The sequence below is a fragment of the Ochotona curzoniae genome, unplaced genomic scaffold, assembly GCF_017591425.1.
Source record: "Ochotona curzoniae isolate NIBS_2020 unplaced genomic scaffold, NIBS_Ocur_1.0 contig_2688, whole genome shotgun sequence".
Lineage (NCBI taxonomy): Eukaryota > Metazoa > Chordata > Mammalia > Lagomorpha > Ochotonidae > Ochotona > Ochotona curzoniae.
Window position 1 is genome coordinate 2,404,720 of NW_024465553.1, and position 17,472 is coordinate 2,422,191.

At 59.2% G+C, this 17,472-nt stretch overlaps 1 protein-coding gene across 1 annotated transcript; it reads left to right on the plus strand.

Moving 5' to 3' along the window:
• Positions 1 to 2,948: 2,948 nt before the first annotated feature.
• On the plus strand, positions 2,949 to 16,271 carry DEGS2 (delta 4-desaturase, sphingolipid 2). The gene is made up of 3 exons (XM_040975065.1): positions 2,949 to 3,057; positions 14,170 to 14,912; positions 15,628 to 16,271. The coding sequence occupies exons 1-3, from the start codon at positions 2,976 to 2,978 to the stop codon at positions 15,793 to 15,795; spliced, it is 993 nt and encodes a 330-aa protein (XP_040830999.1). The 5' UTR covers positions 2,949 to 2,975; the 3' UTR covers positions 15,796 to 16,271.
• Positions 16,272 to 17,472: the final 1,201 nt, after the last annotated feature.

Sequence of the window (17,472 nt, forward strand, 5' to 3'; positions counted from 1 at the left end):
GCCTTGGGGACCTAATCCTGTGTGAGAGACCTGGAGGAGGCTCCTGGCCTCTGGCTTCCGGTTGGTGTAGCTCTGGCCGGTGCGGCCTTTTGGCGAGTGAACCAGTGAGTGGAAGATCTTTCTGTTTCTTCTCTCTGTAATTCTGCCTTTCAAATAAAAAAATAATAATAATCCTTAAAGAAAAAAAATTAGAAGGAAAGGGTAGGGCCAGTGTGGTTGTTCCAGGCTGATCCTGTGCCTGTAGCACCAGCATTCTGTACTGGGTCCTGTCCCGGCTTCTCTCCTGACCCAGCTCCCTGCCTGTTACCTGGGAAAGTAGCGAGGATGGAGTCCCTGGGCCCCCGCATCCAGGGGGAGACCTGGAGGAAGCTTCCGGCTCCGGCTTTGGACTGGCTCAGCTGCGGCCACTGGGAAAAGGAACAGTGGATGGAAGATCTCTTTACCTTGTAAATCTGCTTTTCAAACAAAAACAAATACATCTCTTTAAAAAGGGTTATCTTGAGCTTGGTATAGAATCCTAGTGGCGAAAGTCCTTGCCTTGCCAGGATCCCATATGGAGCCAGTTCGTGTCCTGGCTGCTCCACTTCCCTTCCAGTTCCGTGCTTGTGGCCTGGGAAAGCAGTTGAGGAATTTATTTTCATTGGAAAGTCAGATCCACAGAGTGAAGGAGAGACAGATTTCCATCAGCTGGTTCACTCCCTAAGTAACCATGGCCAGAGCTGAGCCGATCCGACGCCAGGAGCAAGACTCCTGTGGGTCTCCCACGCGGGTCCCAGGGTCCTGAGGCTTTGGACCATCCTCGACTTTTCCCACGCCATAGTCGGGGAGCTGTATGGAAAGTGGAGCAGTTGGGACACGAACCGGTGCCCATATGGGATCTGAGCATGCAAGGTGAGAACTTTGGCCACTAGGCTACTACACAGGGCCCAAAATAAATCTTTCATAAAACAACAGTGTTATCTTTTCAATGAATTGTTTCTAAGAACAGTTTTAGATTTTTAAAAATCTTTTCATATCAGAATAGTTTTATGTTCACCAAATGACAAATATGAAGCAGTACAAAAAGTTCCTATACACCCACACGCCACTTCCTCATTGTTAAATAGCAACATTTATTAATAAGCTTTATTTGTCACAATCTATAAGCCACACCTAACTTCCTCGATTAGTACATCTTGTATTAGTCGCGACTGATGGGCCACTCCCAGTTCCCTCACTTGATTCATCCCCTCTCTCCATCCTTCCTCGCCATCTCAGGCACCACTTGTCACCACTGAGCTTTCAAACTCAGCAGGTCTTCCACATGTCAGGGAGAATGCGAATATTTCTTTCTGTGTCCCATCCATTTTGTTGCAGACGACAGAGTTTATTCTGTCTTATGACAGAGTAGTATTCCAACACGTGTCTCTACCCCCGGATCTCATGAGGGACACCTCGGCTGGTTCCATATCACGACCCCCACACTCCGGCGTCCGTGCAGGGCCTTAACGCCTTGGTCTCTGCCGGCCTCGAGGGGCCCTGAATTAGGAGCTGTGCGTGTGAGCGCTTGTGTCCCCATGGAGCACTCCTGGGCGCTTCGGTCGTTCCAGGGTAGGCCCCAGTCCCTCATAGGTAAAGTGAGGGCATGGGGCAAGCTTTGCACGGGCAGCAGCCTGGGGGCAAGCTGGGTAAGGCTTCAGATGCCATCTCGGGTAAGCCCCCGTGGTGTCAGGAGGGCGGGTCCCCAAGCCGAAGGCCCTGGTCTCAGATGTGCCTCAACTCGGGCTGCAGTCCCATCCAGTCTTGCCCCCCACTCCCATCTGTGAGCCCCGTTTCCACCTCTGTGAAGTGGTGGCTGGTGGAGAGGCTTCCAAAGGCCCTTTCAACTGGGCACAGAAATGGCATTCTGCCTTGGGGGACGTGAGCTTCCTGTCTTCAGATCAGTGCCAGCCAGGGTGGGTACCCCTGCAGGGCACTACAGCAGGGACCAGCGACAATGCTGGGCTCTGAGTGTCTCCTCCTGGGGTGGGCAGTCTCTCTGCCCTCCAACTCTCTCACTGCTAACACAGGGGCTGGCACCTGTCGCCATGAAATGCCTCTGTCCTCCTTCCCAGCTCATGCCAGGATTGTCTTTGGCTGCAGGCTCAGGGAGGCCTGCCAAGTTTGCCACACCCTTGGGCTATGGACTTGGCAGCAGCAGGAGCCAGCCTGGGTTTGCCCCAGGTCTGAGGTGGCTGCCAGCAGGAATCAGGTCTTCTGGAACCCCCAGGACTGAGTCGGAAAAATCCGGAGGAGCAGGAGAAAGGGGGGTGACTATGCTGGGCACAGCCAGCCCTCCCCTGCGGTGGCTTTGCCCTCTGCTACTACAGCCCCTCCTCTATTCACTCAGCGGTCAAGGCCAAAACACCGAAGTCCCCTGTGTGGCCCCCAGCCGGCAGGACCAGCTATGGCAGCTTCCACTCTGAATCACGCCCCTACCTGCCTCCCCGCCAGACCTCTAGTTCCTGGAGATAGGGGGCGGGTCTGACTCACCTGGCGAGGGGTGTAGCAGAAAGTCTCAGCTCAGTGAGCCCGGGAGGGTGCAGGAAGCAGCCGCAGCGGGAGCCTGGCGCCCCATTTAACTCCTGGGCGCCCAGCTCCCTCCTGCCCGCCAGTCGCAGGCACGGCCATCCCTGCTCCAAAGTGGGAAGAAGGGGAAAGGGTCTCTGGTCTGGCGCAGCGCCGGGTCGGGACTTCGTGGATCACGCTCGGGGCGCAAGTCTCAGTTTTCCGTCTAGGCAGCCAGAGCCACCGCGACTGGATCCGGGGCTGGACGTTAGCCTGGTTCCCGCAGCCTCCACCGCAGGGCACCACGGCCCCGCCTCCGCTGGTGGCCTTGCCCCGCCCCGGGCACCTGAACTGGTCCCGGGCCGTCAGGGCACCGAGACAGGTGAAGCAGAACGGGGCCGAGCACCGCGCCCCGTGCCGCTCTCCGAGCCGCGCTCCCCCGCGCCACCATGGGCAACAGCGTGAGCCGCACCGACTTTGAGTGGGTCTACACCGACCAGCCGCACACGCAGAGGCGCAAGGAGATGTTGGGTGAGCGCAGGGAACGGGTGCCACCGGGGGTGGGGCATCCCAGGGCCGATCGGGATACCAGCCGGCGCCAGCGTTCCCGCACGGGGAGGGTGGAAAAGCCGCTGCCGCCCAGTCCACCCCAGGTCCCCAACTGGGCTCCGAGTTTCCCGCTGACGCCTCTGCCTTGGTCTTGGAAACCCCAGGACCCCGAGGACCCTAGCCTGGGTTCCCCGCCAGACAGAGGTCTCCGCGGCTCTGGACCGGAGGGAACACAATGGCGCAGGGTGGTCCCAGGGGACCCTGTCGTCATTACCGCTGACCGGCTGCGAGCCGTCCGTGGGCCACCTGCAGTGCGCCCTGGGACCCGCGGCGCCTCAGGTGTCACCCAACCCGCCGCGAGTGAGGGCGCTCAGGGCAGACCTGCGCTGGAGAGGCGGCGGGTGAGGACCCATACTGTCTTTGAAAAAAAAGTAGAGATTGCACCGAAACTGCTCCCCGCGGCCCGCCCCAGGGGACCGTGGAGCCTTGGAGCTGGCGGCTCTCTGGGTGATGGCCCACGCCTACGCAGGGCGCCATCCGCCCTGAGCGACTTCTGTCAAGGGGCTGGTAGGACTGGGGTCCCCTGCCACCCTCCCCAGCAGGCTATTCATACACAGTTTTCCCTACACCGGAACTGGGCACTTTTTAATCTTTCTTATGTTCTGCCAATCAGATGGGTAGAACAGTAGTAATTCGTGGTGGCATAAGGTGCGTTTATCTGGGGCTTGGTTTCAAAAATGGGCCATTTCTTTTCTCTTTCTCTTGGAATTGAGTTTCTGCTTAAAGTGTAAGGAGTCTGCACAGGTTATTAGCCCTCCATGCGTCCTAGCTGTTGCAGACATTGTAAATGTTTGTAGGTTGTCTTGCTATGGCGAAAGCGTTTGACATGGGTTTCTTTTTGATTTATTTGAGAAAGGAGAAAGAGAGAGATGCCAGGAGCAGGGGACTCCCCCAGGTCTCAGGGCCTGAGCCGTCACCCACCGCCTCCCAGGGAGTGGGTCAGCAAGCAGCCGTGGTCAGGAGCCAGGACCAGGCTTGGAGTGCTAGCAGCACAGCCACCACTCCAAATGCCTGTCCTCATTAAAAAGATTGTTTTCTACATGGTATGATTGATCTATGAGATGACATGGTATTAATTTGAACAGCAATAGCAGAGATGTAGACGCTTTGAACTGATTGGCCCTTCACTACCTTCTCCCCTTGCTGTCTTCCTGCCCCTGCCACACTCTGGAATCAGCGTCCTGTGACCTGCTGAGGTAGGAGCTCAGAGCCGGGAGGCCCCAGCATGGGCTTGAGGCTGCGTTTTGTTCGATTTGAAATCAAAAAGCTCAGACCTGGGTGGGCTTCTCCAGGAACTTGACAGTGAGCGGGGCACTCGTGGTGGTTTCCCAGTGTCCTCCTCACACCTGTGCACCGGCTGGCAGCAGCTGGAGGGGCTGGGCTTGGGCGTGAGCAGCTGCTCTCCCTGACAAGGGCGGGCATCTTAGCCACAGCCCTAGGCGGGGAGTAAGGGAGGAGCAGGAGAGGGCAGAGTGCTGCATCTGTGGGGCGTCCTGTCGGGGTGTGTGGCACCTCCAAGGCCGGCTGGGGCTGCACAGGGCCCTGCTGCTCTGTCCCCCAGCATGCGTCAGGCACCTGGCCCCATGCAGGAAAGGCCAGGAGCGGCCACTGGTACTCACAGGCCACAAACCAAGAGCTGGGAGCAATCCAGGCACCCAGGACTGCAACCTCAGTAGTCCAGTCTGCAGAATGGACACAGTCACACTGGCTGGCTGAGGGGGTGTGAAGGGAGGTCTCTGAAGGGAAGGTGTCCAGGGGCGCCTTGGCTGCCCCTCCCTAGACTTGCAGGGGAGGGAGGTGGTGGGCTGAGGACCCCCTGTCCAGAGTTTTGCTTTACCCCCTTTTCCAGAAGGGGCTTTTCTTCTCCCACCCATGTTTGAGTTCATGAACTTGGAATGTGGTGTTCGCTCCCTCCCAGGCATTTCTCTTGCTTGAATGTCCTGCTCCCTGCTCTGCCGGCCTCTCTGGTTTAGCCTTGCCTAGTACTGTTCAGGCCTTCTTTCTGCGGGAGGCCCCCCCGACTGTTCTTGGGGTGGAGGCGGGGGGCCCTGGCCAGCTGAGAGGGACCTCTCCTCCGGGGCTCAACTCTGTGGCCACAGCCCATCAAGCTGTGGTCACTCTGGGGGCAGAGGTCAGGAACTTAGCTGTCTCCTAGCGAGGACTACACGTAGGGCCATGGGCCAGTTGGTGAACAGTATAGGGTAAATGAGGCTGGGACAAGGTGGGTGGGTGGACCCCCGCACCTGCCGTGCAGGGGGGCGGGGGTGAGGTGCGTACCCTCTCTTGGTGAGGACGGCTGCCGGCGATGTGCCCCCAGCCAGGATGTCCCCCTCAGCAGAATGCGGTTCCCGGCCTGGGGAAGCCTGTACATGATCCTGTCTGTGTCTCCTGCTGGAGGAGGAAACAGAACAGAAGAGAGAGGAGAGGCAGCTGGCCTGGGGTCACAGGGAGGCGGGAGGGCACTCAGGCCACTGCTGCCCTGGCCTGCCCGGCTAAGGCAGCAGGCACTGCAGATGCTCCATGAAGATCTCAATCGCTGAGTCAGGGCCCAGGAAGTCCTTTCCAAGGTGCTCTGCAGATGGGGCCCAAGTCCACCTTCCTGCCTCTGGCCTGGGAAGGGGTTGGCTGCCCAGGGACTTCCCTCACAGCCCCCCAAGAACCACAGCTCCCAACTCGGGCCCGAGGCTGAGGGTGGCCTACCGTCAGTAAGCCACACCAGGTGTGGCTGTGGAAGCAGCCTTCGGATCTGTTTTGTTTGAAAACAAAGAGCTCTGCATTTTTTTTTAATTATGAAAACAAGACTCACAAGGTTTTTAAAAAATCAAATCAAAGAGAAACAAAACAAAAAAAAAACACAGGAAGTGGGACTTGGCAGTTGTGGGACTATTTGCTTTGCGACAGCCCTGGCTGGGACTCTGGGTGGCAAACAGTGAGATCCAGAAGGGAACTGGCTGAGGCTGCAGAGCTCACAGGGGCGGAAGGGCTCTGCAAGGTGGCTGCAAGGGCTCCTCCCGGCCTTGGAGCCTAGAGGCTGAGGCTGGCCCTGGTCAGGGGCCTGGGCTGGGCCCTGCTGTCACTAACCTGACTGCCCGCCCTGCTCATATCCTCCAGGGGCTCTGGCCCTAGCCTCTGCTCTGGTCTACCCGCCTCCCACGAACTCTGAGCCTGCCTTCTCTCCACATGGTCTTCAGCCAGATGGGCCATCATCTTCCCAGGGTCCCTCTGCACCGTGTGGCAAGAACGCTCTTCCCTTCCAAATCTGCTGGCTTTCTGAGCTTCCTGTAGGTTTCAACCTAAGTGCTGTGTCCCCAGAAGCCATCTGCAGCACACGCACACACACACACACACACACAAGTGCAGACCTGCTGATACGTGTGCAATAACTGCTACCCTGGAAGTAAGCCGTGATTTTATTCACAGCATGTACCGTTTCTGCCAATGTCTCCACCATGGTCAAGGGCGTGTGGCTGGCTGCAGGGTGCAGACACAGCCTCTGCCTGTCCCCGCCCCTCACCTTGCTCTGGAGGGTAAGCCCGTGCCTTTGTTCCCAGGTGTGATTCTGCCTTGGGTTGAGGGTGGTGCAGGAAGCGCCAACTCCCACTTCCCTTGAGTTTCCTTCGCCAGGGTAGGGACAGGCTCTTTACCCAGTGTGCCTGGCATAGCGTTGGCACCTTCCCAGCGCCATAGCCACCCTTCATCAAACGCCTGTCGGAGTCACAGCCCACGGCGCCTTCCTTCTGCTGCTGCAGGGCTGGGTGGACGGCCACCTGGGCCAGAGTCCTTCCACGCCTACCCACAGGGTTAGGGGGCCAGGGCAGGTGTGAATCTAGGGGACACAGACCAGACCACCTGATTGACCCTGTTCTTTAGCTTGCAGTCATTTCTCCTCTTCCTGCCCTGTGGACATTTCCCATTTCCGGTCTGCATTTCAGCCCAGTGAAGTCCAGCTGGCTGCAGTAAGGCCAGGCTTCCCGCTGGCAGCTGTGACCAAAGCGGCAGTGTCCCCTGAGGTCCCCTCCCCACCAAAGCCCTCGCTGCTGCCCTGGACCTGCTGGGTCCGGTCCCACTGTCCCCTCTGTAACACCCCTGTGTGTCCCCGGTAACTCCAACTTGTGTCGACTTTGTTTTTGTAACAGCTTTATTGCAGGATAATTGGCATGCCATAAAGTCTATCTGTCTGAGGGCACTTTCCGGAGAAGTTTTCTGACACAACTGTAGACTATTTTCATGGCTCCAGAAACTGGGACCTCTTCCAAGAGGTCCCCTTGTCCTTAGCCTGCAGGCGCCGTGTGGGCCCCAGCACTCCTCCCTGCTCTGCTCTGGGGCCTGCACCCTGCAGACCTTCGACACAGTTTTGTCACAGGATGAAAAGCAGGTTTGGCAATGGCAGTGACTAGCAAGGAGATAGGGTGAGGTGACTGGCTGTGAGAGGTACTTTGGGCCACTTTCCACATTTTCCATGTCATACCAGCTCACCTGAGAGCCTCTTGCTGACTGGACAGGGCTTGTCTTTGCCCATGGAGGTGGGGAGGTGGAAGTTTTGAGCTGGAGGTGGAGCTGGCAGGAAGGCGGAGTAAGTAGGTTTGGTGCCTTTGGGAGGAGCGACTGGTCAGGGGTCAAGGCCTGCAGCCAGGGGGGGGCAAGGAGGACAAGCAGCCACAGGCCGCTGTCTCAGCACTTCCCACCCTGACCGCCAGGGGGTGCTATCAATGTTGAGCAGCTTTGTGGCAGGGGCTGGGATGTCAGAGCTTGGAAGGGCGTTTAGATGGATACTAAGACCATCGACTCTGGGCCAGGGACTCCTTCTTGGGATGATATTTGGCCTTCTTGGGAAAGTGACAGGAGCATCCAGTCCTAATGCTGGTCAGGGCCAGGGTCTGGAAGCCAACAGGGGACAGAGGGAGTCCTATGTTGTCAACAGGCACAGAGGCGGGGGCATGCCCTGCAGCTGGGCCCTTGTGTGTCGGCTGTGGAGGATAAAGGCCTGACAGCCTCCCTGCTCCATTGCCTGCCCCTGCCTTGGTCCCCACCCCGATGGCACAGCAGACCCATCGAGATCTATGTTAGGCAAAGCCACACTTCCTCAGGGCGTCCTTGCAGTGGCCCCGGCCCCAGCCTGCTCTGAGTCTGCCCCATCCGAGCCTGGCATAGCAGTACAGACCTCCCACCTCCTCCCTCTGCCTGGAACTCGCTGCAGCACAGATCTGCTGCCTTCTCCTTCTCTCGAGTCCCAGTCTGAGACCTCAGGAAGGGCGCTCCAAGACCTGCACACAGCCTGGGGGAGCTGTCGGAGCAGCCGAGGGGATAAGGTGGCCGGTTTGCAGAGGGTCAGGGGCTTGGAGTGGGCACATGGTAAATCGATGGGGCCTGACCCAGCATTTTGAGCACTTGGTTACACAGAACTGTGCTCCAGGCAGCAGCCTAAAGAGGGGCCCCCTTCCTCCACTCTGGAAGGCCCACGGAGACAAGGCAAGCCTTCGCACCTTAGAGTGGAGGCCTTGCTTCCTCATCTGGCAGGCAGGTAGCTGAGCCTGACTGTTGCCCACTTGGGCTCAGTGGTGTGCAGCCCCAGGTGGAGGGGCCCAAGTCCAGTACCTGGCTCAGGCAGCCTGGCTGTGCCTTATTGGGCCTTTCCTCATACCCCCTGGCCCTCCTTTCTGTGTCGGACGTGGGCAGGGTGGCTGTTGTCCTTGGCTTGCTGCCCAGCCTCCGTGGGCCTCACCTGGAGCTGCTGCTGGAAAGCTGTCTGTGTGGGTCTTTAGCTTCGGTTCCAGGTGGCTCGCACCCTGAACTCCACGCTGCCCCATGGAGTGGAGAGGGCGGCAGGCTGGCATGGAGCCTGGTTACTGCTGCCAGCTCTGGGGGCCAGAGCGGGCAGGGTTGCGGCCCAGGTTGCTGGTCTCGTACAGCAGCCCAGCTGAGCAGGTTCACGCGTCTAGTCCTCCTGGCTGGTGCCTGACCCACTCCTTCCCAGCCTCCCACCTCTTGGTGCTCAGTGAAGATGGAGCCCAGGCTAAGCACTCTCCTGTTTAATTTTGTTCAAGTTCTTGAATGAGGCTATCCCCTGGTGGGTCAGCACCTGCTGAGCTTCTCTGATTCTTGCCCTGGGGCTTCCTTCTCTTTCTCATCAATCAAAAACCAATCCACCCACCTACCAACACACCCACCCACCCACAAACCTACCCACCAACCCACTCACCTACACACCCACTCATTCACCAACACACCCACCTACCCACCAACCCACTCACCAACACACCCACTCATTCACCAACACACCCACCTACCCACCCACTCACCCACCAACACACCAACCCACCCACCGACACACCCACTCACTCACCAACATACCCACTCATTAACATACCCACCTACCCATGAACCCACTCACCAACACACCCACCCATCAACATACCAACCCACCCACCAACACACTCACTCACCAACACACCCAACCACCCACCAATCCACTCACCAACACACCCACTCACTTACCAACACACCCACTCACCAACACACCCACCTACGCATGAACCCACTCACCAAAACACCAACCCACCAACACACCCACTCACTCACCAACACACCAACCCACAAATGCACCCATTCACCCACCAACCCACCCATCCACTCACCAACCCATTTATTCACCAACACGCCCACCAACCCAACCACCCACCAACCCACCCATCTGGCCCTAACCCTTCAGCCAATCCCCAACCAACCCACGTTTTTTTCCCCCGGCCTCTCTGTATGCCCTGCTCCAGCCAGTGCTCTTCTCTGCCACCTTCCTCTCACTGTTATGTAGTGGCTTTTGCTAAGATGCCCTGTTCTTACTCAGGCCCATGGGTCCCTGACAGCTAGACACGCCCAAACCAAACTCTCAAATTCAATGTGACCTCAGCCACACCTCTCACCTGCACTTCCAGTGTATGTGGCTGGTGGTCCTTGGCACGCTCTGGGATGCCAGCCAGGCCTCCTTCTCCCTCCATGCCTGGCAGTCAGGGTTGCAGGTGGTGGGTGTTGGCACATTTTCTGGATCAAAGGTCGAGTTTTCTCTGGTGGCAGTCAGCCAGGTGGGCCATCTGCTGGCTGCTGCTCCTCCCAAGGGGTATCTGGGACAGTTCAGGGTGGCCCTAGCCTGAGGAGCCCTTTCTGGGCATCCCATTGGGGACCAGGGTACTCAGTAGGACCTCTACAGCCAGTCCAAGTCACTGCTAGACCCAGTGCTACCGCAGGAGCTTTTCCTAAGCACATAGGTCAGCGCTGTTCCTGGAGCATGTGGCCTCCCCACAGCCATGAGGGCTAGTGGAAGGGCTAGGATTCCTGGCACCTGCTGGTGGCTTGGAGGAGGGGGAGAGGAGGCACCCCAGGCCTTTGGCCACACAAGCCCACACTAGGGCTGGCTTGAAAGTAGTTGGGAGGGGCCGTACCTGTCCTGGAGATGCCAGGGGCTCTGTGGGTCCCAGATGCCATGGTAGCTGTGGAGCAGGTGGCATAGGCCCTGGCTGCCCGGAGGACTATGGTGGGCCTCGTTTCCTCTCTGCTGTGTCATCCTCCTCTCTCAAGAAACCTTGGGTGAAGCCTCTGAGATGAGAAGACTTGAGGGGACAGTCGGGGTCTTCAAGGAGGGAGGGGCTCAATCCTGCTGAATGGGACTGGGGGAAGCCGAGCAGGGTAGTGCAAAGACCTCCCGTGCTCCCCTCCAGCTTCCCTGCCTTGCCCTCCCCACCCCAACTGTGCAGGTGGGATCTGGTCTTTATTGACAAAGGAAGAGACCGCCCCATGCCCTGGCCAAGGTCACTGCTCTCTGGTGCTGCTGGGGTGGAGGGCCCCCATGGCTGGATCCAAAGACCAGGAGCCTGGATCTGGGGCTCTCCTGCCTGTTGTTCACCTGGCACAGTTGTGGTCTGCCCCACCCTCTTACCCCAAGGCTTGGCCTCCTTCCAAGAGGAAGTAGGGGCCACTAAGTCCCAGGAAGCAGGTGTGTGCCGACTGCCACTCCGAGGCCCCCGCGGGGGTACAGAGATCCCTGCGTGGGAGGGAGGCTGTGATCTCGGGTACAAGGGGTTGAGGGACTAGACCTTTGATTGCCTGGCACAGTGCCTGAGGAGTGGGTGACTGGCATGCCCTTCTCTGCCCCCTGGCCGAGAGACCCATGTCCTGAGGTCCTGGTCCCTGCCGGAAGCACCTGTCTTTCCTGGAATGTGAGGTCCCTTGGAAGTGTCCAGTGTCCAGCCCCCACCCTGGCCATGGCCTCCCCCAGGGGTGGGAGGAACTAGGTGCCCCACCAGCAGCCCGGGGAGCCCTTCACACACATGCATGCATGAATGTTTTCATTTGCTCATGACTGGAAGCTCAGGGAGTGGCCCGCATGCCACGCCCAGCCAGGTCACCCGCATCCTTGGGTCTCTTATCTGGAGCAGTGGAATGATGCTGGGCAAATGTGTGTGTGCATGGGTATATGTGTGTATATGTAAGCATGTGTGTGTGTGTGTGCATGTGTGCAAGCTTGGGCAGCGAGAGGGGCAGGGCAGAATGCAGATGGGGTGTTGCTCCTTCCGGTCGCAGTGGTCAGAATTTCCTGTCAGTTGCTGCTGGCCTGGTGGCTTCCAGCAACATGTTGCGATCTTACAGTTCCAGGCATCACAGCCGGATGGAGTTGTGATGTGGTCAAGGTCATTGGAACTGGGCCCTTCCAGAAGCCCTGGGGGAGAATGCTTCCCTATCAGCCTCTGCCGGGTCAGGCCCAGAAAGTGTTCTGTCCGGTTTTGTGACCTCCTCCTGTGTCCCTCTCCTGGGGACTCTGCTGCTGACACGGGGGGGCCTGCATCCCAGTCTCTGAGCTCGGGCATTCTTCCTCCTGGGACTACAGATGAGGGGATAGGGCGTGGCCGTCTCTGAGTGCCTGAGTCCCTTTCCAGGGAACTGACTCAGTGCCCACCTGCCCGGGAGCTTCTCTAGAGGCTGGGAGTGTTTCTAGGGCCCAGCTGGGTGCCTGGCCAGGTCCCCTCCTCCTGCTCAGGCCCAGCCCAGTGCTTGGTGGCTGCTCAGTACTGACACTGCGGCGATGTCCACCACTTTCTGACAGCCTGGCTCCCAGCCCCGCCTCTGCTGCTTCCTTATGTCAGCGCACCTGCCCTGCTGGCCTGGGCAACTTTGTACCTTATCACCAGCATTCTCTGGTGAGCTCAGCAATGTGGCTTTCAGGGCAATGTCAGCTGTGATGTGTGTTTCTAATCTTTGTCCATCCTTGGGTGCTGGGATACATGTGGAGTGCAACTTACCACTTTTCTATTTATTTTTTTTAATATTTGCTTTATTTATTTCACAGTGTGACATAGAGACAGAGAGACAGAGACCTCCCACCTGCTAGTTTACTCCCCAAATGGCTCCCATGGCTGCGGATGGGCCAGACTGAAGCCCAGGACCCAGGCGTTCCATTTGGTTCTCCCCTTTGGGTGGCAGGGGCCCAAGGACTTGAGCCATTGGGTGCTTCCTTCCGAGTGCAGTAGCAGGAGCTGGATCAGTGGTGGAGCAGCTGGGACTGGAATTCATGCCCTCCTGTGAGACGCTGGTGTTGTAAGAGGTGGCTTAACCTGTTGTGCCACCATGCTGGTCCCATGTTTACTGTCTTGCAGTGTGCAGTTGGCTGGCATTCATTCAGGAGAATCACCATGTTCTGTCCCCAAACAGAAGCTCCTTGCCAGCCTGCTTGCTCTGCCCTGCCTCTGTCCATGGATTTGGCAATGCTTGATGTTCCGTACACAGGCATTTGCTCTGTGCCAGGGAGGGAGTGTGGCCTCTGCTTGTCATGGTTGCCCTCCTGCCTCCCGGCTGGCAGCGCATCCACTTTTCCTGTAAGCTGGCATTCACTTCTATGCTGTGCCTTTCTCCATGGGAGGCTTCCTTAGTGAACTGGGACCAAAGGGTTCTAGAAGGTTCTGTGGAGCTTGAGGCCCAGCCCCAAATGCAGCAGCCCAGGGTTGGGCTTGAAGCATCTGGAATGGTGCCTGTGGGCCAGGAAGGGCCTTGGAGCCCTGTCCTCCCTACAGAGGAGAGAGGCTCACCAGGACATTGCCCACTTGGTTCAAGGCACAAGCATGGAGCTGCATGCAGGGAGCAGAGAACAGGGCTCTGGTCAGGGAGGCCGTGCTTTCCCATGCAGTGCTGCGGTTAGAGGCCCAGGAAATTAACTTCCCTCCCAGCCTCCCTTCCCCCAAGGTGGGTGCTTGGCAGTGCTCAGTTGAGCTGGTCACTTGCCTACTGCATGCCTTTCTCGGATGGACACACTGTGTCATCTGGGTCACTGGAGGCCTGCAGACACGTGGTGGGCCAGTGTGGCAGGAGGAGGTGGCCTTGGGTGTGGGTGGGGCTGCCTGAGCCTCCCTCCTTCCTGTGTGCAGGGGCAAGTGGGAGAGCCCAGGCCACTGGGAGAGAGCGGGGTGGGTCACTGTGTTGCTCCCAGGGCACCAGCGGGGGGCGGGCAGGTGGGGGATGCACAGAGGGGCCTCGCAGGCCCCCACTCCTCTGGGTGTAGTGGGGCGGGGGAGCCGGCACCTGCCCCTGCTCCACCGGCTCTCTGGCCACTCCTCTGGGGGGAGGCCTCGGCTTGGCCACCTCCTATTCACGTTGTTTTTTCCTTTTCTGTAAAACAAAATACAGAGAACAAAAGAAACCCTAACAAATGCATTCAGCACGGTTTAGCCCATTTCCTGCAGGTTTTGTTTGTTTTAAGAACTAAAAGCCCTTTCGGGCATGCCTGAGGACCCCTCCTAAACCCTCCTGGGCTGTTCCTGCTGCCCCCAGCAGCCAGTCATTGGGGGTGTCCAGATGGTGGAGCCACCTTCTGAACCTCTGCTGATGCACAGCAGGAGCCTGTTGCCTTCGCGCGGCCAGGCTAGGCAGGGATGGAGTTCAAGTCCACACTGCTGTCCAGGGGACTTCAAAGTCAAGGAAGCACAAGGGTGGGGTGGGGGTTGCCCTCCAGATGGGTCACCCCGCCTCAGGCATCTCCCCTTGTCCTTCCCACAGCCAAGTACCCGGCCATTAAGGCCCTGATGAGGCCAGATCCCCACCTCAAGTGGACAGTGCTGGGGATGGTCCTGGTGCAGCTGCTGGCCTGCTGGCTGGTGCGGGGACTGGCCTGGCGCTGGCTTCTCTTCTGGGCCTACACCTTTGGTGGCTGCGTGAACCACTCGCTCACACTGGCCATCCACGACATCTCGCACAACACAGCCTTCGGCACGGGCGCCGCTGCTCACAATCGCTGGTTTGCTGTCTTCGCCAACCTGCCCATCGGCGTGCCCTACTCGGCCTCCTTCAAGAAGTACCACGTGGACCATCACCGTTACCTGGGGGGTGACGGGCTGGACGTGGATGTGCCCACACGCCTGGAAGCCCGGCTCTTCTGCACGCCGGCCCGCAAGCTGCTCTGGCTGCTGCTGCAGCCCCTGTTCTACTCGCTGCGGCCACTCTGCGTGCACCCCAAGGCCATGACACGCATGGAGGTGTTCAATGCGCTGGTGCAGTTGGCCGTGGACGCCGCCATCCTTGCCCTCTGGGGTGTCAAGCCCATGGCCTACCTGCTAGCCAGCACCTTCCTGGGCCTGGGCCTGCACCCCATCTCAGGTCACTTCGTGGCGGAACACTACATGTTCCTCAAGGGCCACGAGACCTACTCGTACTACGGGCCCCTCAACTGCATCACCTTCAACGTGGGCTACCACATGGAGCATCACGACTTCCCCAGCATCCCCGGCTGCTACCTGCCCCTGGTACGTGCTTTCCTCTGTGTGTGTGTGTGTGTGTGTGGTCTCAGGCCACACTCGGGCTGCCTGAGGTCCTGGCAGGGAAGGCCTCAGGCAATGGCTCAGCTGGGGAGTGAGCACACAGATCAGTCTCTTCCCAGCTTGTGCCATGTGGGTTAAGAAAAGTGATGGGATTCAGCTGCACCATTGCTGGCTGTGTGTCCCTGGGCTGGCTGCTCACCTTCTCTGTGCCCGCTGTGACAGCATTGGTGCCAGTGCCGTGAAGGACTCTCTTGCCCCTCTGCCTCTTAGTGTCTGGGGTCAGGGGCCTCTTCCTGGCCACCCCTACCCGGATCCTCCACCTGTGAAGCCAGTGCCGTGTTTCTTGTTTTACCCATCTCACAGCTGCAAGGGCTGAGGCTCACAGAGGCTGCAATAGGCAGGGCCTGAGTCAGGGCCCTGCTGTCCTGAGCCCACTGCCCTAGCAGCCCCTAGCAGCGCCCTCCACGGCAGCCAGAGAGCGTCCTCAGGATGGGGCTGTGGTGGTGCTGCAGCAGCAGAGGCCAGGAGTGCCTCCTCAAGGAGGTGGGCGGGTGGGCATGTGTTAAGTGTGGTGTGTGTATGTGTGTGTGTCCACTGCATGTGCCCAGCGGTCCCCAGGAACACAGATGTGCCCACAGGCAGGCCCCGGTGAGCACCCTGTCCCATGCGCATGTGTGTCCTGACATGGCCCTCTCCACAGGTGCGGAAGATCGCGCCCGAGTACTACGACCACCTGCCGCAGCACTACTCGTGGGTGAAGGTGCTCTGGGACTTTGTGATGGAGGACTCCCTGGGGCCCTATGCCAGGGTGAAGCGGGTATGCAAGCTGGCAGAGGACCCCGCCTCCTCCCAGAGGGCTTCGTCCTGAGCAGACCCTGGGCTGCTCCTGCCCCACGCACTGCTGGCTGCCGCCTCGTGCCCCACAGCCCCAGCCCAGGGTGAGCTGCATCAGAACCCCACCCTGGGGGGCTGCTTCGGTCCCCCACGGAGCCCTGCAGGCAGCACCTGAAGAGGACCCTCTGCACGGAGACTCTCGGCAGCTTCCTGGGCCTGGCGAGGTGAGGCTCACCCCATGCTGCCCTGCCTGCTCTGTGCCCATGGTCTCCATGGAGCTGACTTCTCAGCTGTTCCCATGCCGTAAATTAAACCCAGTGTTTGTTTTCACTGCGCACAGATTGCGCCCCCGAGGGTGTGGACTGGATCTGAGCCTGGGCCCGCAGGGGCAGACCCCAGGTGCCGGCAGGTGGAGGCCAAGGTCTCCACTCTGATTCCTAAGGAGGGGGCAACTACAGACTGGATGGTGTGTCCCCAGGGCCTGTCACTGTGGGGGATGAGGGTGGCCTCCAGGCTGTGGCAGTTGAGGCCTCTGCATGTCTGAGGGTCCCATCAGCAGCTGCTCCTTGTCCTGGTTGAGCCCTGCACCCCACCTGATCCTGCCACCTTCACCTGTACCTGCCTAGCTTCCACTTGTACCACCGGTGAAGCCTATTCCAGGCTAAGGAGCAGGTCTGAAAGTGTGGGCACTGTCCCCTCAACCAGTTTGGAGGGACAGGCACCAAGGAAAGCAAGCTGGTTGTGTGCTGGGGGCATAGGCGAGACCTAGTCCAGGGCTGGCCAGGGCCCTGAGGCCAGGGGTTGGGATGGAGGAGGCTCTGTGGTCTGAGCAGGTGGCAGCCAGGCGCAGGGTAGGGCCAAGGACCACTCCCCACAGGCTGGGTGGTGGAGGCCCATCTCTGCTAGCCATGGAGCCAGGCACCACAGTCCCTAGGGGATGTGATGGACACAATACGTAGGCCCCGGGGCTTGTTCTGCCCACAAGGACTTTGAGCTTGGGCACACCCCTGCCTGTGCACACAGGCCTGCCTAGGGGACTGGGGAAGTTCAGGGCCCTGCCCTGCTGCAGCTGCAACTCGGGGCCACATTCAAGCCTCGCCCAGCTGCCAACCAGGCCTCGGATTCTGACTGGGCCTTTCTGCGAGGTACCCAGGGCCATCACACACTCTCTGGTGGCACCTGATGGTCCAGCCCCCACACTGAGCCCTTAGGACTCTGGGACCAGGAAGGCAGTTGGCAGGCACGGAGAGAAGCTTTCAGTTAGGGGTGTGTGGGCCTTGGGTTGCAGCTGCCCCCATCCCAGGCTGGATCACCTGGAGAGCCTAGTGGCATGGGCAGGACAACCGCTCAGGACATCCGGGGACTCTGAGGACCAGGGCAGAGACCAGTGCCTCTGTAGAGGAGAGCCACACCTCAACCCCTCCCCCAGTCCCAGAAGGTGGCTGTCACACCATGCTGTGGCTCACATGGCAAAGCGAAAGGCCAAGGCACCTGAGGTCTGGCTGGGGCTGTGCAGCTGGCTCTGGGGACCGCAGTCCCTGAGGCCAGGGTCAGACCCTTCTTCTGGCCTCAATGGGGAATGCACATGTCCGTTCGAGGCCCATGTGGCCACTAGGTAAGGATGTGGGTCTGACCACCACAGGCCAGAGAGAGCAGCAGAGATGAAACAGGCAGCCCCAGCTCCCTGCTGCTCCACCAGGACAGGTGCAGG